The 26,129-nt window shown below is 37.2% G+C and overlaps 4 protein-coding genes across 4 annotated transcripts; 1 reads left to right on the top strand and 3 right to left on the bottom strand.

Moving 5' to 3' along the window:
- Positions 1–358: 358 nt before the first annotated feature.
- LOC141822525 (uncharacterized) lies at positions 359–7,309 on the bottom strand. The gene is made up of 3 exons (XM_074709970.1): positions 7,131–7,309; positions 1,394–1,544; positions 359–1,268 (listed from the first exon to the last, which is right to left on the bottom strand). The coding sequence occupies exons 1-3, from the start codon at positions 7,257–7,259 to the stop codon at positions 583–585; spliced, it is 966 nt and encodes a 321-aa protein (XP_074566071.1). The 5' UTR covers positions 7,260–7,309; the 3' UTR covers positions 359–582.
- Positions 7,310–7,807: 498 nt separating this feature from the next.
- LOC141821542 (uncharacterized) lies at positions 7,808–17,117 on the bottom strand. Its single transcript, XM_074708939.1, has 12 exons — positions 16,776–17,117; positions 14,783–14,835; positions 13,587–13,705; positions 12,567–12,717; positions 11,932–12,219; positions 11,732–11,809; positions 11,391–11,568; positions 11,169–11,306; positions 10,870–11,099; positions 10,336–10,754; positions 9,349–9,632; positions 7,808–9,236 (listed from the first exon to the last, which is right to left on the bottom strand). The coding sequence occupies exons 1-12, from the start codon at positions 17,032–17,034 to the stop codon at positions 7,978–7,980; spliced, it is 3,456 nt and encodes a 1,151-aa protein (XP_074565040.1). The 5' UTR covers positions 17,035–17,117; the 3' UTR covers positions 7,808–7,977.
- A 1,791-nt stretch (positions 17,118–18,908) lies between these two features.
- Positions 18,909–20,638, bottom strand: LOC141817763 (basic blue protein-like). Its single transcript, XM_074705394.1, has 2 exons — positions 20,464–20,638; positions 18,909–19,204 (listed from the first exon to the last, which is right to left on the bottom strand). Exons 1-2 carry the CDS (start codon positions 20,636–20,638, stop codon positions 18,909–18,911), a joined length of 471 nt encoding a protein of 156 aa, XP_074561495.1.
- Positions 20,639–22,079: 1,441 nt separating this feature from the next.
- On the top strand, positions 22,080–25,358 carry LOC141822135 (FRIGIDA-like protein 4a). The gene is made up of 3 exons (XM_074709565.1): positions 22,080–23,067; positions 24,108–24,280; positions 24,572–25,358. The coding sequence occupies exons 1-3, from the start codon at positions 22,191–22,193 to the stop codon at positions 25,130–25,132; spliced, it is 1,611 nt and encodes a 536-aa protein (XP_074565666.1). The 5' UTR covers positions 22,080–22,190; the 3' UTR covers positions 25,133–25,358.
- The last annotated feature ends 771 nt before the right edge of the window (positions 25,359–26,129 follow it).

The raw sequence follows: 26,129 nt of genomic DNA on the forward strand, positions 1-26,129 counted from the left end.
TCATGCATTTTCAAGCAATTCTTTTTATTACCCAAGTAAATGCATTTTTTTTCAGTGCAATGACAGATCAGCGCTACTGCAATTGCATAAGTGAAAGCTGTATCCGAGTCATAGTTGAGTTGGTTATATCACAACATGTTACATCGTAACAAACTTACAGAAGAGGATAAGAATTCAAATCTTGATGAAGTCAGATAATATCCTCTTGCGTCGTAACCAATTATAATTTTTTAATTTATCTCCTCACAAAAGACGATTAAAGTGGTGGATTTTATCTTTTTACATATAAAAGTGAAAGCTGTATCAAACGACATTTGGCAAGGCAATTCTGAAATGAAAGTTAAATACAAATCATGCGTTGACAATAATTCGTTAATGACAACAGGGTATCACGTCAGGAATAAGTAGGTTTCAAGTTAAGATTACAATCTACCTACCGGATAGAGGAGATACATGCATATGGTCACAACATTTAGTGGAGTAGCAGCATATTTGCGCTAGTTACAAGTTCATACTACAAACAGTCCAAAAGAAGGCACTAAAACCTAGAATCAAGTAAACCATGGTCTAGATGGCAATATACTAAGTTTTAATAGGAGAAGCCTTGGGCAGATGCTGTGCATCACCACTGTTTCCCGAAGGAACATCCTTGGGGACAGCAGAGACCGAATCCTCCTGAATACTATTCCCTGTTGGATCTCCTTGGTCGTCTTTAGCTGCTGACAAATTTTTAGAGTCATCTGGCAGAGGGGATACCTTTGAGTCATCTGGCAGAGGCGATACCTTTGAATCATCTGGCTTATCAGCTTCAGTTGCTGTTTCTGCGTCATTGTTCCCCAAATTAGCAGCAGTTTTCTCTTGAACGTTTCCGTTAGTTTCTGAGGTTGAATTTGGCTCGCCTGCACCCTCATTCACAACTTTCACAGCAGTATCCTCGTTCACTGCAGTCTCTTCGGTAGCAATAACCTCATTTACTTCAGTCCCAGTTGTTACAGGCTCACAGTTAACCTTGTTTTCATTTTCAGCTTTGACCTTGTTTTCATCTTCAGTATCCTGCATTTCCACATCAGTTGTTGCTTTAGCTTCTTCTGTCACAACATCCTCTTTTGCTTCCGAAGTCGCATCAAATCCATCTTCATTATCCTTCTTGTCTTTTGTTGCTTTCTTTGAACTTGATTTCTTTTCTCGCTTTTTTGGCTTCTCATCTTCTGGGGTATCTATTGGCTTAGCTCTCTCCCTAATTCTCGCAGAACGCCTTGGAGTGTCACCTGCATATAAGTTTTTGATAAATGAACCAAAATACAGATTCATTTGTGCAATATTCATATGCATGTATTTTGCGTAATTGTGGAACTCTAACATCCATTAGGAAATAATCAGAAAGTGAAGATACCAGTTCCCCAGTCAAATTCACTTGAAGGGGGGCCTCCAGGATGTGACTTCAAGTATTGCTGTAAGTGTCTCTTATTCTTAATCTCCTCACCAGTAGGTGATATGAACACAATCTCATTCTTTCTTGGACTTGCATCCTCGTTCAGTAAGAACTGTCAGTTCCAAAAATGTATACATTACACTATCGATGGATGTGAAATACAATAACTATTTGCTATTATCTTAAATGCATAAATATTCTAAAAAATGGGAAAATAATATTAACAGCATATTAGGTTTTCATCACTCAGAAAGGAAGATAAGGATAAAGAAGACTTGGACAATTGTCACGCAATCAGAAAGATAGAAGAATCTTCAGTGTCATTGCACATCCAGAAAATTAGCACTCTCGGTATCATAATGAAGGTAGGACATAAAAGAAGAACCATCTTAAGCTTTTTAAGATTCAGTACATGTCGGAAATTTCAGAGGGAAGGTATTACGGCATGTATCAGGAGCCTACATAATCTGTCAATCCATTGTTTGGCTGTGACAAAACCTCCTTGCCCCAGAGGTTGTCAAAGCTAAGTTTAGTACAACAAAAAAAGAACTAAATAAGTGAAAAGGAAGTAGCAAAATGCTCTCAGTTGGATTAAAGACTAAATATTTTTTTTCTATTATAGAAAATATGAAATAACAACCCAGTATTATACTTTTCTGTAATTGCCTGTAAAAGTAACAAATCAAATAATAGTCAAGAAGCAAGAAGATGGTCATCATCCTCTAAAGAAATTAGCACAGGCTCTGTTACTACAGAATCTATGGCACTCCATTCATTGAGAATAGACTACCATAAATTTCTGAACAGAAAGCACTGGCAAATATGTTTCCAAACTAGTTTTGCAGCTCTGCATGGTCATAGCTGGCTTTTATATTCATCTTAAAATAATATTAATCCAATATACACACAAAATCAGCATGTTGCTGAAATATGTACAATTTATTGTGATTATAATAAGTTGATGCCAACGTTGATTTTTAAAAACTGAGATCATAAACTGCTGAAATGAAGAGATAGATTCAGACGGAACAAAAAAGAGAAAAATATTTAACACATGGAAAATCGTAAATCTGCTAATAAGATATACACTCTATCTTGAGCTTTTGAATGATAGGTCAGGATGAGTTTGTAGAGCTATTTCAGAAATAGTTGATAATTAAAAAAAAATGCAATGCAACTGACCGACCTAATAGGGCCATGCGAGTGGAGCCAAAGGGATAAGGTGAATTCAAAAGATTTAAGAACGACCTGATCGATGTCGGTTGACATAACAAGGATTTGAGACCAGTATTGTCTCCCATTACACTCCTATTTTATTTTTCAAATTATCCATTTCATAAAAACATCAATTTTTTACACGGAGGCTACCTATGAAGGGTTATCAACAAACTCAACAATGGCCCTAGAAATTTATCTTACAAAATTTTGACAGTTTGACACCCATGTGGATGCAGTAAGATTATACTTAGGTTCACCAACACTGAACAGAACCCAACTTCAACTATCTTTGGTATTATTAGAGAAGGCTTTGAACTCATATACAAAAAGTAGACATAAATAATGCTAACAGCCCCACAAATTGCTGAAAAACACTACAAAAAAGGCACATGGCGTGCTTGGACTCAATTAATTGCAGGTAAAAAAATTAAGAAAGTATTGAACTGTACAAAAAGAGAAAAAGTAATGAGACCCATTGTTTGATGGAACGAAGTACTAAAATGTAGCCAAAGCAAACAAAATAGCTTCATATATACTTTAGAGGATACAAAAATCAAACCACTAATTCAAATTTGTTTGTTGTTCTTGACAAAGCATAAAAACTTGTACTTTGCTAGATAACAAGCTAAAGAATTTAAAAATGAGAAAGACCTCTTAGAATAAATCTGATTCCATAAATTAGTATTTAAAAACCTCTTAGAATTTTATATAACTAAAACCATCCTTTTAAAACCTGTTTCTTTTACAGAAAAATGAAGCAGAGTAAAATAAACAATGCAAGTGTTTTTCTAGAACCATCACCTTAGTAGTCCACTTCCAACCCAAAGTTGCCAAAACATTCCTTCTGTGCCATATTTGAAAAGGTCAAAACCTTGTGTTTTCTCAACAAAATTAAACTTCCCAAATCTAGCAGATGATAACTTATTGATGACTGATGTTTTTGCTACTTGATGTGGATTTTGAATTTGTATGCATGGAAAGGATATGGCCATGGATAGAAACAAAAATATGGGAAGAGATAAAAAGGAGAGTAAAGAGCAGCTGTAAGAACAAGCATATAAAAGCTAGAGTTGATAGAAGGAATGCTGTTGCAACACCAAAATTGAACAAAACTCTCACATAGCTTTGATGCCAAGTTGATGTAGCATGAGGAATAACTATATCACACAGATAGAATACCAACTCACACACAAAAGAAAAGTCAAAAGGATTTTATTAACATTGAAGAATATCTTACATGAGGATTTAGGAACCATTATTGTAAACAAAAGAAAAAACATTCATATAAAATAACTTATCATAAATAGATGACTAATCCCTAAAATAAAATATAACTCCCTACTTTTTTTTACTACTTCAAAATAAAAGCTTACAATTTTTAGAAACTTATAAATTTTAATTATCTAATATAAGAATTTTAATTTAAACCTTAAAATTTTAACCGTCTCAATTTTATTTTTAAACTACATCAAATGTCGATGCTTCTTTTTTTTTTGAAGATGGCAAGAATGATGTTAACAAGCAGCAAAAGTCATGATCAGCTGACTGTACTCTGGGAGTTCTTATTGCCTTCTACAATAAAATGAAATATGGTGCATGTCAACGCATGTGAGACAGAAGTTTGTTCTACCATTTTATCATTTATTGAATTGCATCTAATTGTTCTCCACTTTTGGTCTAAAATAGAGATATTAGTTTTATTTGCAATAGAAAAGATCAGCCACCATTATAATGATTTCTAACAAGTACAAGTTATATTTAGAAGGATAATTAAAAGTAGAACAGTATTCATTATTATTAGTTAGTATAAATGGTAATTAATAGTTAGAGATATTAGAACCAGCATACCTATATTGAGAAAGTTATTTTTATATCTAATTATTCAAATTGTTGTTTGTTGACAGGAATACTTACAATACTTTAGTTATTTCTTTGATCTTTTCAAAAATAACTTGTTTTTACTTACTGGATCATATAGAGAACATTTTTATTATTATTTGGTAGTTGGATATTATTCGTACCAGTATCAATGACAAAGTAATTTATAATAAACTTAGTCACGATGCCAAGGCTCCAAGAGTAAGATGTGGGATTATGTGTTTTGTCTGTTTGACTGCTTTTCTGTCCTTGAGATAGTGGTATTTTTTTAAAATTTTTATCTTATCTTTCCTAATAACTTCACACATCAATTTAACATTCGCTTATGCTATATTAATTTTTTTTCACATCTAATCCATAGAATAAGGCCAGCTATATTGAAGTTTCATGCATGCATACTAACTATTTTCTGATCCTAAGTATATCGAAAGTTCTTACATTTTCTCGTTCTTGTTTGCAAGCTCCACCATTGCATCCTATTCCACTATTCCTCTTCTCAATAACTTGTGATAGTTCTTGGACCCTCCTCATTCACACAACCATCGCATCCACTTCCATAACCTCTTCAAGCATTCGGCCACATTGCGTGCCCATCACCAACGACCACATCAAGCAATTCTTGGTCACCTACAACAACCTAACAACAAACACCCCATCACCTTCTGATTTCCTTTTCATCCTTTTCACCTTTGTCAGAGGTAGCTCTCATCACCTCTTGCAAAAACAGAAAAAGAGTTCCTTCTCGGTGTGTCTATTTCAAACCTGCAGATTCCTCTGGCATTCTCAAGCAACATCGTTGACACTGCTTGCACTTGGATCCACCAGACCTCACCTTAACCTCCATTTTATCTATCCAAAAAGTGTCAGCAACCACCATTGGCTCCTTCCCCACACAAAAAAGGAACAGCACTTCACCATATTTGTAACACACCCCTACTGCACCCACAAAGAGGCACCCTCATGCCATCTTCTGTCATTGCAACCATGCTGCCACTGCTCCTAGGCCAATGCTTTCTTCTTCAGTGTCTACTTCTTCCGAGTCTTGTTCTGGTGATTCCAGATCTGCTTGTAGATTCAGTAAGAGTGCGACTACAGTGGATTCACTTAATCCATCACAAGCATGAGATTCCCAAATCAAACCAAAATCCTTTTTTTTCAGCAGATTCTGATATATTGGATTTCTCCTCAGTATACCATCACAACAGATTCTGATTTCAACACCTCTCTGCTAGAATTTCTTGTTCTACAGTAATTTCTGCCCTCTTCCTGCTGATATAGAAAGTAGCAAGCAATTCTTAGTAATCTGCTCATTCTTTGTTCTTCCTCCCTAAATATTGCAGGTTTTGCTTCTCTGTTTCTAGCACCCTGTCTCTACCTCCTACCTGGGCTTTCATCCTCTTCAGTTGCACGTTATTGCTATCTGAATACAAGCAAGCAGTGTAAATCCTCTTCCTGGGTTTGTTTCTTCTTGTTGTTGCATCACAAGGAGTTTATGGGCATTTGTCCTCCTTTTTCTTCTTTCCTTAAATCCCAGCTAGCCTTTATTTTATATCTTTCAACATATCAGGTTCTATTCTACATGTGTTGATATATGCCGCCTAAAAGCTAATGAAGACCTTACAGGAGAAAATGTCTTATTCTTATATTGATACATCCAATAATGGATCAAGTGGTGTTATCCAACTTTCCTCTTAAAGATCTGTGATGCTTTCCTTTTATCCCCTCAACCTACTGCATGTTGTTATACAAAGCTTCAAGAACAAATCCACTCTAGAGATTAATTCCTGAAATCTCTCTTCATTCACATTTCACTTCATCCTCTCTCTCTAACCTCTCTTGTTGAAGTGCTGATTGGAGGTCAAAGATTTCATTTGGTTCTATGATGACATGAGGTTGAAGGAATCATTATATGAGTGGGGAATCAACTACTCCCAAACTTAATCGTCTTTTCATTTTTTTTTGTGGTTAATTTTAGTTTATAGTTGTCCTCTGCTAATTTCTATATAGCAAGCTGAGCATAGGTAGAATCAAATGTTCCAGCTTGAGGAATGTGTCACAAGTGTCAAATTAATAGGGCTATTAGTGTAATGGATTTAGTCCCACAGTTTTATTTTAGGTTTAGGACTTCCCCCAATCTAAACATGTAATTATCCCTTTACTAATTACTATTATGCTCTTCTTTTCCAAATTTGGAAGTGTCGAAATCACTAATTGAGGCAGAGGCTAACTCCTGAGCCACTAAGGTAGGCTTCATTCTCGAATTGAAGTTGAGCATAAATGAAGTAATCAAGTGACTTTTCTGTAATTATATCTTTGCGATTCATTTATAAATTCTTTTAATCTCAGAAGAGCGATAACTAAACTGAGGGACAAATTCGACCCACGCCCTAATCATCTCGCTTCCACTAAACAAAGCAACGGAAACGATGAATCAGAACGCACAGAAACCCTAGAATCCACAACGCAAATCCACCAAGACAAGCTACCAATCACCTACGCTCCCCGACTCAAATAGAAGCCATAAAGGAAAAAATTAGGGCAAGCAAACGAACTTTAAGGCGCAAAAAACACGAAACCCAGGAGGAATTTCCCCAAACCATACCTTCTTCGTCCATCCTGCGGGCGCCGGTAGCTCGACACAGACGACCTCCGGCTCGTCCGCCCTAGCCTTCTCCGGAGGCGGCGGCGCACCCTTCTCGGCGCTCGCATCGCCCACCTCCACCTCCGCCATAGCTCGGCCTCGACTTCCCGCTCTCGGATAAGCCAACGGATTCGTACGACATGAACTGAAGGGGAAAAAAAATATTTATCTAAATAAATAAATATGTGAAGAAAAGAGAATAACGTGAGCGATATCTGTCTTTCGCTTTCCAACGGCGTCTGGAAACGGCGGAACTCAAACGTGACTACAGCGTTGGATTTGAAGGTGAGACTTCGCGTACGACTTTTCGTATGTGCTGCAAGATACAATCCTCACGCCCTCCCTTTACCCATTCACTATTCGTCGTACTCAGTGGGACCCTGCGGGGCCAAGGTTCTGTGGACTATAAATGCGCGTCAATGTTGGGGTACTTTAGCAAGATGGGTCCCACCTTCAGACGTGGCGGACGGTTATTGGATGACTTTGGAAAGAATTGGACGCCGTGGACCGAGCCGCTTGCCGAGCGGTCGGCACGTGTGCAGACGTGACGTCGACTTTCTTGACGGCGTTTGAGGAGAAGTGAGAATCAACGGAAGTAGTTGAGAGAGACACGTGTGGCGACGGCGGTGGTGGTCTCGGTGAATTATGCACTAGAAAATCTCGCACGCTCAACAAATTGCACGCACGCACACACGTGTGCGCGAACACGAGCGGACCAAAATTGGCCGTGCAAGGACAAGCCCTACAAAGCTTCACCAAGATTTATATCACAGCAACTGCAATCCCGCGCGCAAGGTTCAAACTACGCTTACTTTTTCCTCTTGTCTCTTCTGATCTTTACTATTCTGCGGCCGGACTTGTCACCGCCGCCGCCGCCGCCGCCGCCGCCGCCACCACTGCCCATAGCAAAGCTTCCGCCTTGAGGAAATCCAGAGCTGCCAGAAGCTTGAAATTGTGGAAGAAATGGCTGAGGGGAAGAGTTCTGTTGGCTACCAGACTGAAAGGGAGATGAAGCACCACAGCCTGTTGCGGCAAATGCAGTGCCCGGTCGGCCGAACTGTTGAACCATGCTGCCTGTTGACAGGTTAACATCTGCGGTCGGGCTTACCTCGATACTCATCTGAGTAACTGCAGGATGTCCAGAAGAACTAGCTGAGGATGGTGGATTGGATGACGAACCAAAAACAAAAGGGGCATTAAATGTTGATGGTAGGGAAGTAGAGCCGAAACCACCAAAAGCAGGCAATGTTTGTGATTGGGAACTAGAACCAAATAAACTGGAGCTTGCTGCTGCCAGAAGGGTAGTGGTAGTAGTAGCAGTAGCAGTAGTGCTGAAACTGGAATTTGTGTTTGTTGCCCAAAACTGCAAGCTGCCGGAACTTGATGAGGCAGCAATGTTTGTTCCCAAAGTTGAAGAGGGAAAGAACGATGGGAATTGATTCCGAGAACTGTTAGAAATAGGCGGGGTTCGACTTTGTACTTGAGTTGACCGAACAGCATCACATCCAGTAGAAGTAACAGTAGAAGAACCTGAACCCAAATTGGAATGGCCGTTGCTTTTACCTGATAATGTTGTTGGTGGAAGAGCAGATTGGCTTCCAGCAGCGTTAAAAAATAGACTTGGCACCGTAGAGACGCCGAATGCAGGCATAACAGAGCCGCCATTAGCCCTGTTTCCAGAAGTTGAATGGCAGTGACTCCCCAAACTTTCAGAAATATGTGAGCTTCCACTCTGAACTTGATTTGACCAAGTTCCAGCAAAGCTAGTAATATGATCACTAGGAGGAGAGGTTTTGGTGCTGTCGTCCAGATTTGATGAGGTTGAATTAGTAAGCATTGTTGAAAAGACACCAGGTTTTGTGTTGTTTGTATCTGGCAAAATTGGTGCAAGAGTAGATTGTCTTCCTCCAACACTCACAGACAGACTCGATGCAGCGGCTGGATTACTGCAATTTGAGCTGAAAACTATTGGTGGTGCCAAAACAATGTCACTGTCAGGTTTATTTTCAAAAGTTGACTGGAACCGACTCTCTGAAGCATCAGAAGTTTGTTGTGCTATTCGAGTTCCTACAAATCCAGTAACAGCAAAACTAGATCAGGTTTCAGTGCTTTTGCACAGAGATGATGTGTGTAAATTATTAAAATCTCGCTGAATTGAAACTAAAGTTGTTTCTTGCACCTGAGAATACTTTTGCTGAAAAAACAGATTGACTTGATGCAGCAGTAGAACTGACGACAGAGCTACAAACCGTGGGCACTGCCAAAACCGTGCCACTGTCACCACTCGGTAACGGAGACTCAGCCACGAATGCAGAGGAATTACTTCCAAACTTGAGTGTCGTACCTTGATTTGCACTATGCAAGCTGAATGTTGATGTATTACAAGACTTTCCTTCCAAATCCGCAGAACTAATTTGAGGTGCCGGATCGGAAGAAACAATTGAGGATGTAACATTGCTTAACCTTGTAATATAGAAAGAAACACCATTAACAAACTAATAATTGCAACAGAAAATATGAAGATGACAGAATTATGGGAACAAAGGGAAAACACTAAACACCAAATGCCATTTTAGCTCTTGAATACATCTTCATTAAAGGAAATTGGATGAATACTAATGTTTTTCTTTAATTAGAATATCTAAATACAAAGCATAATAAAATGTTAAATTAGAATAAGAAATGGAAAATAACTAAATAAAATAGTTTAAATTACAAAAGATAACATAAATGAAGTTATTAACAGAGAAAGTATTTTCAAGTACACTTTAAAATTAAACGAACATTTTTAAATATGAGTTGAACGTCTTTAAGGTTAGCTAAATAAATTTCATGTAGATTAGTGATCTCACATGCAGATTAAAACATAATTATCAATGAGCAAAATTTGTACTTACCGTAATCAAATAAATTAAATAATAAAAGAATACATATGAGGTTGTACGTGTCCAAAAATCCTACATGCTACTACATTTCCTATTTGCAACCTGCAAGAAGGATTTGATCCAGTTCCCCATTGTGTCCATACCCTTTTTTTTCTGTTTCTTACAAAACAAACAGGAGAGGAGAATAAAGGAAAAAACTTTTGAGACAAAACCTTCATATGGACTATAGCAGATACCACTATTGGTAATAACAAAACCAATCAATAGGCATAGTTTCATACCTTGTGCCATTTTCTAAGTTAGAAGCATGAGAACTATCTTTGTTTGTGGTTGACTGTGCTCTGCTAGCATCCAAGGAACCAGATGTTACTAAAGTAGTAGTACTTTGTCCTTTTTGCATCGTAGACTTCTCAACTAGTGGTCCTGGCAGAGTAGGTGTTGGAGGTTGTTGAGAAGTAGCACTTACAGAAGGAAAAGTAAAACCCTTGCTATAGTTGGCAACAGTATCAATAGAAGGCTTCAGATCAATTGTACTGGAGAATAAAGAGGTCACAGGTAAGGATGTAAAAACTGTTGGAGATCCCTCGGTTCTTATTGGTGAAGGTGGGTTAGCTTTATGTTGTGAAATCTTCACCTCATCTCTATGATTGAGTCGAGATGAAGGATCCATCAACAAATTTGTATCATCCACTCCTGTATCCTGAACAAAAAGTGATGGGAGAACCCTTCAATATAGGATAACCCATATTAAATAAATATGGAGATACATCAAGCTCACAGCATTTTCAGCCACCACGCATTTAAAGCTTCCATACCTTAGTTTCTCCAATCTGAAAAGTTGGCTCCTGATTCCTAGAAACAGCAATGTAATCTGTGATCCCAGCATCCACAGCATTATTGTCATGCAAGAAGGCAGTTTCAGGTACAACAAAATTCATTTTATCAACTGCATTTCTAGATTTGACTCCTCCAAGAGAAGTTGATTGGCCATTCTCCATAAGCACTTCAAACCTTCCTTGTTTATGAGATAAAGGGTTGATGGTACCTGCAATTTGGACAAACAAGATTTTTGTAATTTTTAAAAATTGTATGGTTAAAATTATGTGAGCTTCACCTTTTGGGATTGTATGTATCCAATTAGAAGGTGATTCTTCAACAGGATCATCGTTTAGCTTAGCTGATTTTCCCTTTGGTGAAGGCAATAATTTATCTAGTTGATGCAATATTTTGTTTTCCATCTCGGTCGATTTAACTGCACCAGAAACAACAGCACTGTTGAGAATTTTGCCGCCCCCAGTTTCTTCCGATACATCCAAACAATGAGGCCTTTGATTACCTGATGAATCATCTTGAACAACCTTCTTGACAGTTGAACTACTAGGGTCAACATTCCCCGGGAAAACTGAATGTATTGTTCTCATTGAAGAATTGATACCCAATTTTTGACGAACCCTACGTATAGGACAAGTAGATCGAAAATCACTATACAACGCTGAACTACATCGTTTTCGCACCTACATTTAAAGAGACAATTTGAAATTTTGAATAATCACTCACAATATCTCAAAGAATTAATGCTGCATTAAACAACTTAAAACTTAGACATTGGCAAAGAATTAATGCTGCATCAAACAACTCAAGACTTATCAAGTATACAAAAAAAGGTCAGCAAATCACCAGCCCCTCTGTATGCTCATCGTCTGATGCCTTATGAGACAAGGTTCCAACGTAGCCATCTTTCAAAGATTGGTCAACCTTTGACAGAAAAAACATATAAGCAAAGAACAATGATCCCCTGAATTATTTAGGAGCAGCCTACATACAACATATAAACTGAACCCTTATATGCAGCCACATTATGCAGTAATAACACCAACCTTAGCACAATGAGAGCCTTCCATTGTATACATCGCAGATCTCCCAAGAGGTCTAGGAGTAAAATAGCTACTTTCAGGAATCTCAGCAGGCAAAGAAAATTGAACCAGAGATCTTGCAGTTTTATGATTTAACTTTTTTGCACCATATCGTGAATCAGTTCGCACTTGTTTATTCTCATGAAAGTGATGGTTTTGCCAATTTAGAGGTGTAGAGGAAACATTTGAAACTTTTGCACGCATATATTCTTTAGCAAGTTCCACTGGTGTAACAGCATGATCATCAACAACCTATAAAGCTCAAGCAATGTTAGGAAAATTTAGGATATCATAAAAGTTAGCCACAGATTAGTTCTCATGGACAGTATTAAATCACTCATGAGAATGGAAACGAGTGTGATAATCTAAAATATTAGGTGTATATTGAAATTAAAAGCAGCAAGCCCAAAATGATTTGGATTCATGGCTTGTAATTGTAGACATAGGAATTACAATTCTGTCATTTTTATATTTCCAAACTAGACTAAACCACCATATCAGCTAGATGCTAGCTAAAGATACAAAATTTATCGCACAAGTGAAACTGAAAAATTAATAATATTAGTTTCTCAAAGAGCTAAAATATCTCAAGTTCTTACAAGATCTTCAAGCAAACTAGAGCTGTCTGTTCTTGTTGCTGGGAGGGGAACAATAACATCATCTATCTTTTCACCATTTGCTCCAGTATTTGTCGTATCCAAATCAGTAGTTCTCGACTGCAGAACAACCATCAGATGCTCATATTGAGCTCTGTTCAAAAACAGAAGAATTCTTAGTGTCTGAACCTAGCCATTAATATTAAATGCATAAAATAATAAAAAAAAAAAGAAAACTGTAGGCACATGTGATCAAATTATTAACTCCAGAATGGCATTTAAATGTAGTTACTAGCATTAACAAAATGCTTAAAATAACACAAAAAAGTTAAAGTAAAGATTCAAGTGCATGTAATTAATTTATTAACTTAAAGATCACACTAGTTTAATAGGAAAAACATGACAAAGACAATTACTCGATTTGGAGAAAGAAAACCAAGTGCAGATAGCTGATCCAGTGAATTGAATGAAAATCAATTTGAGATGCATGGATGGATGACCAGGGAAAAAAATCATCCCACTAAGTCATGGAGGTTGAGGCTAAACCTACAATAATAAGAGCAAACTACAGGTTCCCCACTCTGCCACCTTGAGATTGTTCAGATCTATTCTTATCAAAGGGGACCAACTACTTGAAGTTAATTACAAAAATCCTATCCCTCGATTGAACTCTACAAAAGGATTACATTACTAGTAAATATACCAATGGTGCCAAGACAAGGGCATTCCAAAGTTAACCCATCCTAATACTACTCTTGCCGAATCATGCTACTTTGGAGTTCTAATGGGAACCAATGAATTAGTGCTATTATAATCACAGTAACACCCAAAGGATGATATAAGATGGCAATTCAAATAATCATCTTCCGATTCTCGTATGTCTAGCATGAGAAGGATATAAAAGTTGTTGCAGAAGCTAGACATCCAAGAAATTCATTGCAGTTACTAGATGCAGTAAATTGCAATGCTACTGATGGTGACAATACACCTCATACCAAAGAGCTGCATAAGTTAGATGCTTACCTTGTGAAACTTTTTTCCTTAATAAGTCGTTCAAACTCCAAGACTACATTATCTTCATGGTTATTTGCTGCAATGTTTTTGTTCCCAGCTTCATTTTCTGGGGGCTTAGGTGGCAGATCCTGCATGGCAAATAACAACAGTAAATGAATTAATAGGCAGAGTAGAAGATGCTATTGTTTAAAGCAAGCAAAGGAGTAATATCTAGTTGCAAAATCATATTTTAGTTTTTTTAATATTAGTGTGGGTGTGATCGTATATAGTTTCATTTCTCAGCGTCAATATCATTCAAAATAATTCATGGAAATTGGAAAACTCACTATTCTGTGACCAGGCTTCAAATCACAGAAACAATCTTTTGGTTTGGAGAAATAAAGCATCATATGCCAACCACTATCAGTCCTCCCTTGACATTTTATGGGAGTGTATTAGGTAACTGAACTGTTATGAGTTGTAAAATAGTTAACAAAGTTATCAATTTAGTGGAACTTCTAATTTTATGCACTCTGTCTATTAAAGCATGCCATGTATCGAACCATCACATTGGTCAAGTTAGTTATAGACTCATAGCATTAAAATTACATTTATTTATCTTCCCTAACAATGCCAGTGAATATGTCAAGTTGAATGACTCAAGATAACTGAATGCAAAGAGTTTCTGATTCAAAACATTATTATCAATTTGTGTTCTTTGACATAGGTTCACACGATCCTAAGACACGGATGTTATTAGATGACTCAGATTCGTCAAGGATTGAATATGTAATCTGGCTTCACTCTTCCGGATACAACTCATGGAAGGGTTTGAAACAAATGGGCTCTTGTAAGCTATCCCTGACACAATGGTCCATTGTATGTAGGAAACCAAAAAATAGAAAATTCATGTATACAATTCCAGTGCAAAAGAACCCTCGCTTAGCCTACATGTAGTTTGTTACTTTCCATGATCAACTCAGTGTCCGAAAGTAGTGTTTATCTTGTACTCATAAACAATTTCCTTAAAATGGTGGGAAAATCACCTTAAGGAAATCTTTAGTATTCTAAGTGAAATAAATGCTGGTGATAGAAAACAGATAATTTTCACTAGCTTAATCAATTTCATAAAGAGTGAAATAAATTGTTGTCATGGATGCTATTTAATAAGTTGGTAACGGGCATGGAAAATGAATACTAGTAAAGTTACATTTTCAATTACTAACATGGGAAACTACTTCATTAACTTCTTGTGCAGCTTGAGACTGAGAGGCTTCACCTGCATATACAATTTCCAAGCCACGTGTGAACATTAGTTCAAACATTAAAATTTTAGGATGAAAAAAAATGATAAGAAAAGATATCTTTTTATGTCTTATTTAATCATGTGTATAACTCTTTTTTATGCTTACTTAATCATTAGTATTTCGCTATTAGTTTCATCCACACATAGATTCAATCTATTTAATAATAATCAAGTTTCATCCACACTTACATTCAATCTATCTTATAAAAATCAAGTACCATCCACAGATTCAATCTATCTGATATCAATCAACTGCTAATGCAATTTTAAAAAGAAGTATCATCAGTAAAAATGACTATAGCTAAAAAGTAAGTCCGCCTATCAGGTTGTATTTTTTAAGTAAATAAAAATTAAAATGTATTATTCTTTATGAATTCTTAGGATATTGGAAAATGATAAAACTGTCAATATAGTTCACAAGGCAGGATTTAAAAGGCTGAGAGTTCTCTTCAAATAAGACAGCCTATGTTAAAAAAAATGTCAAAAATCATATGACCATGGATCTCAGTAGATATTTAATTAAGGAATGAGATTCATATAGTCAACCCCAAAACAAAAATAGCTGGGTTTATGGCTTGTAATCGGTGTTGTAAGGTTATTAGGAAAAAAAAATCTAAAACAAATCAATTGTTTCATACATATAGAAAAACTGGCATTTCCATCAGACTTGTGCTTACTAACATGTTATATTAATAATACTACATAATGCTTTTTACTTTAATATTAGTATATACAAAACATTAGTAATTAGGAAACATGTTGCAATATGAATATTATGTGAATTATATAAGACATTTGATAGAGATCAGATAAATAATATCTTTTTCCATTATTCTCAATATATATATATATATATATATATACTTTTATTACAACATATTAGCAGCCCCAATTACTGTTTTTTGATACCTTTCTATATCTTGTCAAGAACTAATGGTTGTCGACATATTAGCATCAGAGTATGAGTTTCTAGTGCACTCTTGCGTTGGTTATGATCCATTTAAGCAGATTGTAGGCCAACTAGGGACTATCCAATTTCTAGTGCAAACTGATAACAATGAACATATTCCACCCACAGAGTTCATGAATAAATTTTAGAATAATTATATTGTATAAATTGTTGAAACCACAGAAGGTGATAAAGAACTGCAAATCTCGCTCTCGAGACAACCATACAAGATATTGAAATGCACTCTTTAAGATGAAAAAAATACACATTAGCCAATAAATAAGAAATTTAAAAGTACTAAATCAAATTATCACATAAGGCCTTAGGTTGCACATGCATTTTATGAAAAGGAAAAAAGGACATAAGATGGATGCAAAGTAGCATATCCTTCCATTACCTAGGATATCAAACATATATATTCCCTATTGGTCCCTTTTTGTTAAAAAAGAAGTCCAGAAATTCCTCAAACAAATTGACACAGTAGAGAACTATTTTTTGAAGAAAGGCATAGTTATGAGAAACGAAATATTATACAAGAAGATAGAACATAGCCTTTCAGCGACATCCTGAACCTTATTAACGTTATTGCAATTATCCAAAGAAAACAATTAAATATATTAACATGAAAACAGAAAATGTGTGATTTAAAACACAATACTATCAACATAAATATGGAAAACTCAGGTAAATAAACTCTGCAACTTTAAACAAAAGTATCCTGATCAATATATAAGCGTGCGTCTTTTTCCCTATGACAATGTTAGCCGGTCATTTATTTCATTTAGTTCGATCACTGGATTGGTCGAAAATAATAAGATATGCCATGTTTAACATGAAATGAAACACAGAGCAGGACATCAAAAACCCTAGATTGACATTAAAAAAATCAAATTCAAGCACAAACTGAAAAAAGAAAAGCACGGAAACGGGGGGAAAACGAGAAGGAAGGGCCCTGTCCTCCAACCTGGATCTTCCTCAGACATCGGTGCGGTGAGACGCTTCCGGAACAGCGAGGAGAAGAGTCTGGATGCGCTGCTGGCGATAAACCGCGACGCAGGATCGACGAGCTTCGCCAGCCACCTACCTCCCTCAGGCTCCAGAGCAGGACCCCTGAAGCCGCGGGCGGCAGTGGCCGGGCGATCGTAGGGCGTCGTGGCGACTCTTCGGAGCGACTTCCGCCGCAACTTCCCTCCGATCCCACCTAAGTAGCCCGGCGTCTCCATGGGCAAAATCGCAATGGAGCAGCAAGGAAGGGAAAGGAGGCGAGCAAGCGACGAGGAAGGTAGAGATACAAGGAAGATTTGGGACTTCGATCGTGGTGGAGAGAAACAGCGAGAAAGCGGGGAAGTAGAAGAATAAGAAAAAAAAAGAAGAAAAAACGCTTTTTTTAGGTTTCACAGAACCGCTTTGGCAGTGCGGCGCATGAAAGATTTGGGCCGATTTGTCAATAATAATAATAATAATAATAAATCATCGTACGGTCCAGATTCCCGTCACAAAATTTGTGACGGAAAATTGTGACAAGTACTTTATTTTTCTTTTAATGGCTAATTTCAATTAGATCATTCTAAAAAAAATGATAAATTCCAATCAATTTCATCGATTCCATGAAAATTTCCTATTGATCATCAGGGTCAATCGGAAAGCGCATAAAAATGCTCAACATCCTTTGATGGGTGGTCGGTCCGGTAAAGTTTTACCATTATAATCTAGATGCTCAGCATCCTTTGATTGCATTCCCCATTTGAAAGAAAATTCCTGCAAATACGCCGTAGTTGAGGATCGAACCCGGATGTCCTATCGTTGCACCATTGCCCCGGGTACTCAATTAGAATCATCCTAGATATTAGATATAGGATGATTAAGTCATTCTATCATAGTCCTCGGGGCATAGCTGAGTTGATTACGACACAGTAAAATTGTAAAAGAACACAAAGATTTGAATCCTAACGAAGTCAGGAATATCCTTCTGTATCCTGACCAACTACAGGAAAGTAACATTGGGCTAACGATCATACAATCCTAGGAGTACAGACCAACAACTACTGTTACCCCTAGCATAACAGCCCGCTCATGTAGCTAACCAATGTGCTTAATAGGTTTCTAATATCATCATAAATAGTCGTCGAAATGAAATAATCTCTCAGATTCCATTACAACACAACCCACCATACGTCTGAAATGCTTACATTCGAATGTTAGATTTAGTTTCATACATACAATTTCATCATCGATCCATTATTATTCTTTACTTTGTTAGATTTAGTTTTATACATACAATTTCATCATCCATTATTATTCATTCTTTGTTTCGCACACCATCACTAGACTCCTTCACATCAATCCTCACGCACAATTTCTTACACAAACCCTGAAACATCTTCTTCAACTCGTAGTGAGCGAAAACGAATGTTCTAAATTCAATCTTGTCTTTAACGCCATCGACTCCAAAAGAGTGCTGCGAGGCTAATCGCGGCATGGTCACACAAAGAAGCCCACTGTTCATGTCGAACGTGGCTCGAATGTTCTCGATGTCGCAATGCTTCGGGACGAGCAAGTGCTTGCTGAATCGAGTCAGTTGGGCGCCTTCGATGTACCGCTCGCCCTTAATCTTTAGATTTCTGCGAGTATCGACGAGAATGCTCAATTGTTCCTTCTTGAATCCTACAATTCAATTCGATCCAGAAATCTATGAATACATCACCGAACACAAACAACAAATAAGAACGTAGGTACCCGGTAGATCGACGATTAGGACTTTGCTATTCTCATCCTGAGTCCAAGTGCACTGGGGGTCGAAATCCAAATACTTGCGAGGCATCTCCATAGTGTTTTTCCTCCCAAATCCCTTTGCTTGCTCGGTTTTATACCTTTTTGTCCCTTTCTTTAAGCATTGGGTTTAGGACCATTTCCCATCGGCAAGCTTCACGTCACCTTGTTCGTGGGAAAAGCAGGGGTTCCTTGCTGAACTGACACTCCAAGCTAAGGATAGCAAACTGATACAATAACATCGTAAATTGTATAATAGATGTTTGTTTGTTTGTTTGAAAAGGAATCAATCTGATGATGATGAAGAAGAAGAAGAAGAAGAAGAAGCTCATGGCATGAGGAGGAGGAGCAGTGCTGAGAGGAGAGGCGTAAATGCAGAGGGAGGGCGTGTGCGTGTGGAGGTGGAATAGACGGTGACGAGGGGCATGACGTCGATGAGGAGCTTCTGGCCGTTGCTGCAGTGGTCGGCCTTGCCGCACACGTACCACTTCCTCCCCGAGCTGTTGAGGCTCACCGCGTCGTGGCCGCTGTCGAGCGCATGGGCTCCCGCCGGCGCGCTGCAGGAATGGAACGCTTCGTGGTCCACTGCGATCACGTTGTGAAGACCGGCGGGGTAACTGAAAACTGCAATGATGCTGATACTGTGAGTGCTATTGCCTTTGCGAAAGCCAAGGGTAAAAATGAAGAAACAACGGTCTTGATTATATTATTAGACTAGTAAAAAAAAAAATTTATTTAAAAATGTTTTTATTCTAATATTATTGTCCGTAGGCGTCCATTTTAATTTTTTTATACCAATTACCTCCTACTACCACCGCTCCCGAAGCATCACTGAGTTAGTTACTATAAAACAGATTTGTTAAAGTAGATAAGGATCGAATCTCAACGAAACTGAGACAATCCTCCCTTTTTGGTCAACTGTAGCTTCTCGATTTACAGACTCATAAATGGTTATAAACCGACCATGTGGGACCGCTGAAGTGGTGAATTCCACCTTTTGCTGAAGTATATAGGCGTCCATTCATAATTATCATAATTATGAATGTTAGATATATTTTAAGATGTCATAACTTTTATCTTGGATTGAATTACGGGATGCACAATATATCAAATCGAAGCTCGTTGAGAAATTTACATTTGTTATCAGATGTAACACATAACGTCTTAGTCTTAGGCCCAAAAAACATCGTTTAAAGATTTTTCAAAGGTTTTGAAAGATTATTTTTTTATATCGTAGTAGTTATGGTGTCAAATAACGTTATAATTGTTATAATTATAACAATTACGAAATTGTAAATGCTACGATTTCATAGTTGTTATAATGTGTTCAATCGATTCAGAATTTAGACGAAAGATATAAACGGGACAATAACAAGAACAGTATTGAAAGATAATTATGTCATTTTACGTGAAAGGTTAGACACTTTTTGATAAAAAATCAAAATAGAACATCCTTGAAGGATTCCAAAAATAACACCTTCTTGATTTTGTATAGCAACTATATCCGTTACAATAATGTTCAATAGGGATATTGATAAAAAAGATGATGGAGTATTCTTTTGAAAATGAGATGCTTTTCCCCTAAAATGATTTATGGACAATTATTAGGAAAAATAAAAATACAACAGTCTAAGACCACTTAATTAAAAAAAATCCAAAAATTAAATTCAAAGTATATCATTAAAAATCAGGGAGGAAGATAAATGACATGCTCATATAATTCAGTTTACTCGAAATTCAATTTTGCTAACATAAATTCGACCATAATTAAATTTGATAATAAAATTTAAGATCATTCAACATCAACAGCAAATCTGAGTAAATTTAATCTCCTTGTAATCAATTAATCGCTCTAATTTTCAGAATTGTGTTCTTGATCTTACTGAGTCTGTCGCCGACTATGAACTCCATGCCTTCCGCCCACTCCGTGTAGTTGACTCCCGGCCGCCACCCGTCCGCCGATCCGCCAACGATTATGTCCGCCGCCAGTGAAAGTACCGGTAAGGTGGCGACGGCGGCGACGGCGAGAGCAGCAAGAAGCCTTTGCCACGGAGCCATATCGTTATACATTCCTGTTGATGTAAATTAAAGCCTTTATAACCGATCGTATATGTATCTTTGCTCCTTGTCATTTTTCATTTTCTTATATAAGCCCTCCATTTTTTTCACTGAAATTTATTACAAAATAATAAGAACCTCGAAATTTATTACAAAACAATAAGCCCTCGCAAAAGCTAAACTTAGATAAATACGAAAGTTCGTGGAGTAAATTAAAATTGTGCATTTAGTTGGCCGGCATGGCCTTTGCACTTGGTGATGCTTACAATGCATAACAATACTTGAAATATTTAACCAATAAAATAAAAATAAAATAAAATACTTGAGATATAAACAAGAGGAGCTTTGTGCCATGGTCCGTTCAGACTTAGTCGATTAATGATAATATTATCCAATAAAAATCATTCTTAATTTTGATAATTTTTATGATGAAATGTAATTAAAGTACGATCATTAAGATCAATAGAAGTGCTCTTTAAATTAAGGGCAAAAATAAGAAGACTTCATTTTTTTTCTAAATTGTCAAAAGATGTCTCATTTTAATTTTTTTTATTAAGAGAGCATCTTATCACATTTAGACATAATTATATTTTTTTAGTACTGTTTCTATTATTATCTCATATATATCTTTCATTTGATTTTGTAATTATTATAATTACAATAATTATAATTTATAGTTACAACATCTACAATTTTATAACTGTTATTAACCATTACGAAATCACTATTGCATCATGAAATATAATCTTTAAATGATATTTTTTAAATATAAGATTAGATCGTTATAAATTACATATGATAATAAATATAGATATCTGTATGAATTTCTATCCATCTTATGATTTAATCTGAGATAAAAATTATAATTTTTTAAAATTTATTAATATTTACTATTATATTAATTACTATTTCGTAATTGATATAATATATTTTATTTAAAATTTAGATGATAAATATATAAATAATAATAATAAAGAAAATAATATAATAAAAAATTAAATAATTATAAAAAATTAAAGATGGGACGCCATTTATGAGATTCAAACAATAATAGCGCCTTTCATATTCTCCCATAAATTAAATTATTTTTATAATTTTTTAAAATATTAAAATATAATTAAAAAAATATGAATGTGTAAAAAATAGAACATAGGGCACATCCGCCTTATCCATCGCATGATTGTTGTTTATGCGTGGCATTTTCGAGCTCAAGATCTGAGTCCCCTGACTCGCCGGTAATCGCACCGCAGTAATGGTTGATAGTGCTCTACATAATCCGCATTATTTTATTGAGTCTCACCAGGCTTTAATATACTCCGCTTTCACCCTTTACAGTAAGATTAGTCTGCGTGTCGATGTTTCATTGGCCGATATGTCTGCCGTACTACCTGCCTTCTATGGTCCCCCTTTTTTTTTTTATGGTCTTCGGCTTCTCCATTTCCTCCCTCCTCTTTCCCTTTCCAGTCTAGGGTTTGGGTTGATTCCTCAATCTACTCTTCCCCGGGGAAAAGGGCAGAGATCGTGGTGCAGGAGCGATTCGGAAGGACTGGAGATGGGATCTGAGGCGGCGTCCGTCGTCCCGAGCACGCTGGTCCAGGAGAGCTTCAAGCAGTTAGAGAGGCAGCAGGAGCTCATCAGCTGCTGCACAATGCTGTGGAAGGAGCTGTCAGACCACTTCTCCACCATCGAACGAGGCCTCGAGAGCAGGTCCGAGGCCCTCCGATCCAAGCGCCAGTCCGTCGATGCCTCCACCCAGCGCGCCCTCGACTCCCTCCGTCACCGCGAGCTGTCCATTGGCAGCGCCGTGGACCTCGCACTCGCCAAGCTCGAAGAGCGCCGCGTGGCCACCGTCGAGGCCCTCGCGGTTGCTTCTTCGAAGGTCGAGGAGCTCGATCTGGCTGGAAAGTTGCGGTCTTTGTGTACAAAAATGGATTTTGCTGGCTTCTTCGATTTCGTGGTTGCCAAAAGGAAGGAGCTGGAGCTTCTTCGGCCGGAACTTCCAGTGGCCCTTGCTGATTGCATTGATCCTGCCAAATTCGTGTTGGACGCGATCTCCGTGGTCTTCCCTCTGGATGATAGAACCGTGAAATCACCTAATGATCTTGGTTGGGCATGCGTGCTAATTTTGGAGTCGTTGGTGCCAGTGTTGGCTGATCCAGAGCTGGGATCGACCAGGCCATTGGTCACTCGGTGCATAAGGAAACGGGCTGAAGAGATGGCAAAGGAGTGGAAGGAGGGGCTGGAACAGCGTGGGGGATTTGAGAATGTAAAGCCACCAGATGCGCACACATTTCTCCAGCACGTGGTGACTTTTGGAATCATAGATAAGAATGACAAGAACCTATACAGGAAGCTCGTGATCAGTTTTGCCTGGCGGAGGCAAATGCCCAAGCTTGCTATTTCTCTAGGACTCGAGGATAGTATGGAAGGTGCATTCTTCTTTTGTCTTTCATACCTTTCGTTGTTGACTTGTACTTTGAGATTTAATAATTATGATTATAGTGATTCAATATGTAGTTTATCAAATATGGGTCACAGCAGAAGTAGGATTAGAAGCTAACTATATTCACTAGCATTGCCATAGTCCCTTTGATGCAGTGTGATTTGTAGATGTATAGGAAGTGCACGACCATGTGGTCAATTCTGGTCTTAGTTTACTTTTTTCACATCATAACCATTATCAATGTGGATAAGATTCATCTAGGAACTCATGCTTTATGGACATTGATTGCAACTATTATCTTCAATAAGTAACTTTTTGTGGCATTTTTTTTGAAATTCTTTTCATCTGTCAACTACTGCTCCGCTGCAATGAGATGCCTGGAAACACGTGAATATGTTTAACGGAATGGGTTTTAGGTGATGTTTGAATCTGCTTGTTTGAAGAGGATGGATGAAGATTTTTAATTTTGTGACTTTCTGAGCTCATCTTCATTCATTCATAGTAATATGAAAAACATGTTATTCTTATATAGACATATGAATAGTTGGGTTTAGGTTGATACAGAAGCCTGGGTAGTCATGACTAACTTAATGACAAATGCAGAATGTGTTATCTAGCCTTTCTTTATTTGGTTCTTGTAATGCTGAAAATTTTTCTTCTATCATTTGGTTTGATAAATGCTGCATTAAAATGCATGCCTCTCTCTCTCAGATGTTATGATGGAGCCATTGTGTTTGAACCCTTGTTGATTGAAATTTAAGATCTGTATTGCCTTCTTGAAGAATATTTTTTTTTATTCTTCTTTCTTTCTTCTTCTTCTTCTTATTATTTTGAAACTTCAAATTTGCAATTGGGTTGGATCTTAAAATACTTATAAACTACATTGTATTTGCGTATCCTGCTTTGGCAAGGTTCAGGATGAAAAATCAGCAATTAACTGTGATGGGTATTGAAACTGTGGTCCTTCTAATTGAAGGTTATTTTGTCGCAAATGTTTGAACTGAAAAACTCTTTTTCAATTTACAGACATCATAGAAGAATTAATTGATAAGGGACATCAATTAGATGCTATAAACTTTGCCTATGAGGCTAGCCTCCAGGACAAATTCCCTCCTACTTCACTGATACAATCCTTCCTCAAAGATTTGAAGAAATCAACGTCAACATCAGAGGAAACCAATGCCTGTGGGCAAGTTGTGGTATGAGTTAATTTTATACTTAACTTTTTGTAAAAGTTTAGTATGTATAATCCACCAATAGATTTCTAGCCCATTCTATTCCAAATAGCTTCAGATAATTATGTTGAATGATAATATTTTTTCATCTATATCATATAGTGTTTATTTTTGTGTGGGCCATTTTATAAATCTTGCAACATTTAGGATATGGTGCTTTATAATGGCTTGAAAAGAAACTTCATATCGTTCGTAGCTTGTCTAATTTAGTGCATTTATTTAGAAGCCAGTGATGCCCATTCTGTTCTTCTGCAGAATAACACAAACAGGAAAGAGCAGTCAGCTATTCGGGCTGCAATTAAATGCATTCAAGATCACAAACTTGAATCTGAGTTTCCACTAGAGAGCCTTCAGAAGCAACTTGAAACATTGGAGAAGGTGAAGGTGGAGAAGAAAAAGCCTGCTGTATCTAGCCCTGGTTCCGGCTCTGGTCCCGCCACCAAGCGAACACGAGCCAACCATGGTGGACCAATGCCTCCTGCCAAGGCTGGTCGTACTACAATCAATGCCTGCGTTTCCTCATTCCCTTCTGCTCCTTCTTATGTGCGATCTCCCTCTGCCCATGCCACATACCCCGCTCCACCCTCTTATCCTTATGATCGTCCAACGGGACATGCGGTCTATGGCAGCAGGAGTCCACCGGCCATCAGGGAGTCATATGGATACCCAGCTGAAGAAGTTGCCCACGTCCCACTCGCGGCATCATATCCTTCACCACCAATGAGTTACCCAGCCTATGGGGCATACCATAATTGCACCTTTGGAGGTTACAACAACGGGCTGGCACCAGGCTATCAGCAGGCTTACTACAGGTAGGTATAGGCACGAGCACTTCAACGAGATTGACCTGTAGTTGATGATATAATTGCTAATAATCCTTAGTCATTCGCTTAATGCCATATTCTGTAGTGGCTAACTAATACTGTAGGATCGATGTGTGCTTTACTATTTGGTTTGCTTTACTCATGTTAAGAACATCTGTATTTCCTGCACTGTATGTAAATTATGACCGACTAAATCTTAATGTCTAATAACTTGTTTCTGGACAGTCGTATTAATGCTGCTTACTCTTCTTGAGTCTTACATTTTGGCAGCTTGTCAATGAAATGCTCAGTAACTTCTTCTGAAGCTATGTGGCAAGCTGCTGAATATTTTTTTATTGGAAGTTGCTGGTTAATTGATAGATCTGATCTGATTATAAAGTTTAGAGATGATAGATATCTACTCTGGCAATACATAGAAGGGAAGTTTGTATCTTTTAAAACATAGAGGTAAACTGGAGTAGTATTTGCCATTTAATCATTGAGAATTGTATTACAGAATTTGCAGATGTTTCTTTTATAGATAGTTTCTTAAGAACTATTCAAATTGAAAATTTTTTATCTATTAATGTGCTTGGTCTTTTTCTCCTATTCTGTTGTTCGTTAAGTTTCATTTGAATCTTTTGCTCGCTGTACACTGATCTTTAAATTTGCTTTTATTTATTGTTATTTTTTTAAAAAATTATGCTTCATCTCTTCTTTGTTATTTAGTCTTTAAGCGCATTTCACATCTCTTCAACAAAAAAAAACATCTCTTCAATAAAAAAAATAGAATTCATCACTACTTGTTTGATACGGTTGATTTTATGATCATTTATGAAGAATTATTTCATATCTCAATATATATATGAAAAAAATAGCTTTTAGCATATTGATTAAGATTCATGTTGAGCCTCCGGAACATAGTAGAGTTGGTTACGATGGAATATATTTGTTGAAGTGGGCAATGGTCAAATTTCAACGTAGCCGAGACATTGTTCTCCCCTATCGTG

This window comes from Curcuma longa, chromosome 2 (genome assembly GCF_044706935.1).
Source record: "Curcuma longa cultivar G26 ecotype Majalengka, Jawa Barat chromosome 2, ITB_CL_G26_1.1, whole genome shotgun sequence".
Taxonomy (NCBI): domain Eukaryota; kingdom Viridiplantae; phylum Streptophyta; class Magnoliopsida; order Zingiberales; family Zingiberaceae; genus Curcuma; species Curcuma longa.

Bases quoted from the DNA above. Each gene is read 5' to 3' on its own strand.
- LOC141822525 (XM_074709970.1), bottom strand. From the start codon at position 7,259: ATGGCGGAGGTGGAGGTGGGCGATGCGAGCGCCGAGAAGGGTGCGCCG. The intron at 1,545-7,130 runs GTATGGTTTGGG...TGGAACTGACAG, and splicing joins CCGCAGGATGGACGAAGAAG to TTCTTACTGAACGAGGATGC. The intron at 1,269-1,393 runs GTATCTTCACTT...ACTTATATGCAG, and splicing joins TGAATTTGACTGGGGAACTG to GTGACACTCCAAGGCGTTCT.
- LOC141817763 (XM_074705394.1), bottom strand. From the start codon at position 20,638: ATGGCTCCGTGGCAAAGGCTTCTTGCTGCTCTCGCCGTCGCCGCCGTC. The intron at 19,205-20,463 runs GTAAGATCAAGA...GCATCATTGCAG, and splicing joins CATAGTCGGCGACAGACTCA to TTTTCAGTTACCCCGCCGGT.
- LOC141821542 (XM_074708939.1), bottom strand. From the start codon at position 17,034: ATGGAGACGCCGGGCTACTTAGGTGGGATCGGAGGGAAGTTGCGGCGG. The intron at 13,706-14,782 runs GTTAGTAATTGA...TTTGCCATGCAG, and splicing joins TTAATGAAGTAGTTTCCCAT to GATCTGCCACCTAAGCCCCC. The intron at 11,810-11,931 runs GTTGGTGTTATT...TTTCTGTCAAAG, and splicing joins AAGGCTCTCATTGTGCTAAG to GTTGACCAATCTTTGAAAGA.
- LOC141822135 (XM_074709565.1), top strand. From the start codon at position 22,191: ATGGGATCTGAGGCGGCGTCCGTCGTCCCGAGCACGCTGGTCCAGGAG. The intron at 23,068-24,107 runs GTGCATTCTTCT...TTCAATTTACAG, and splicing joins ACTCGAGGATAGTATGGAAG to ACATCATAGAAGAATTAATT. The intron at 24,281-24,571 runs GTATGAGTTAAT...GTTCTTCTGCAG, and splicing joins ATGCCTGTGGGCAAGTTGTG to AATAACACAAACAGGAAAGA.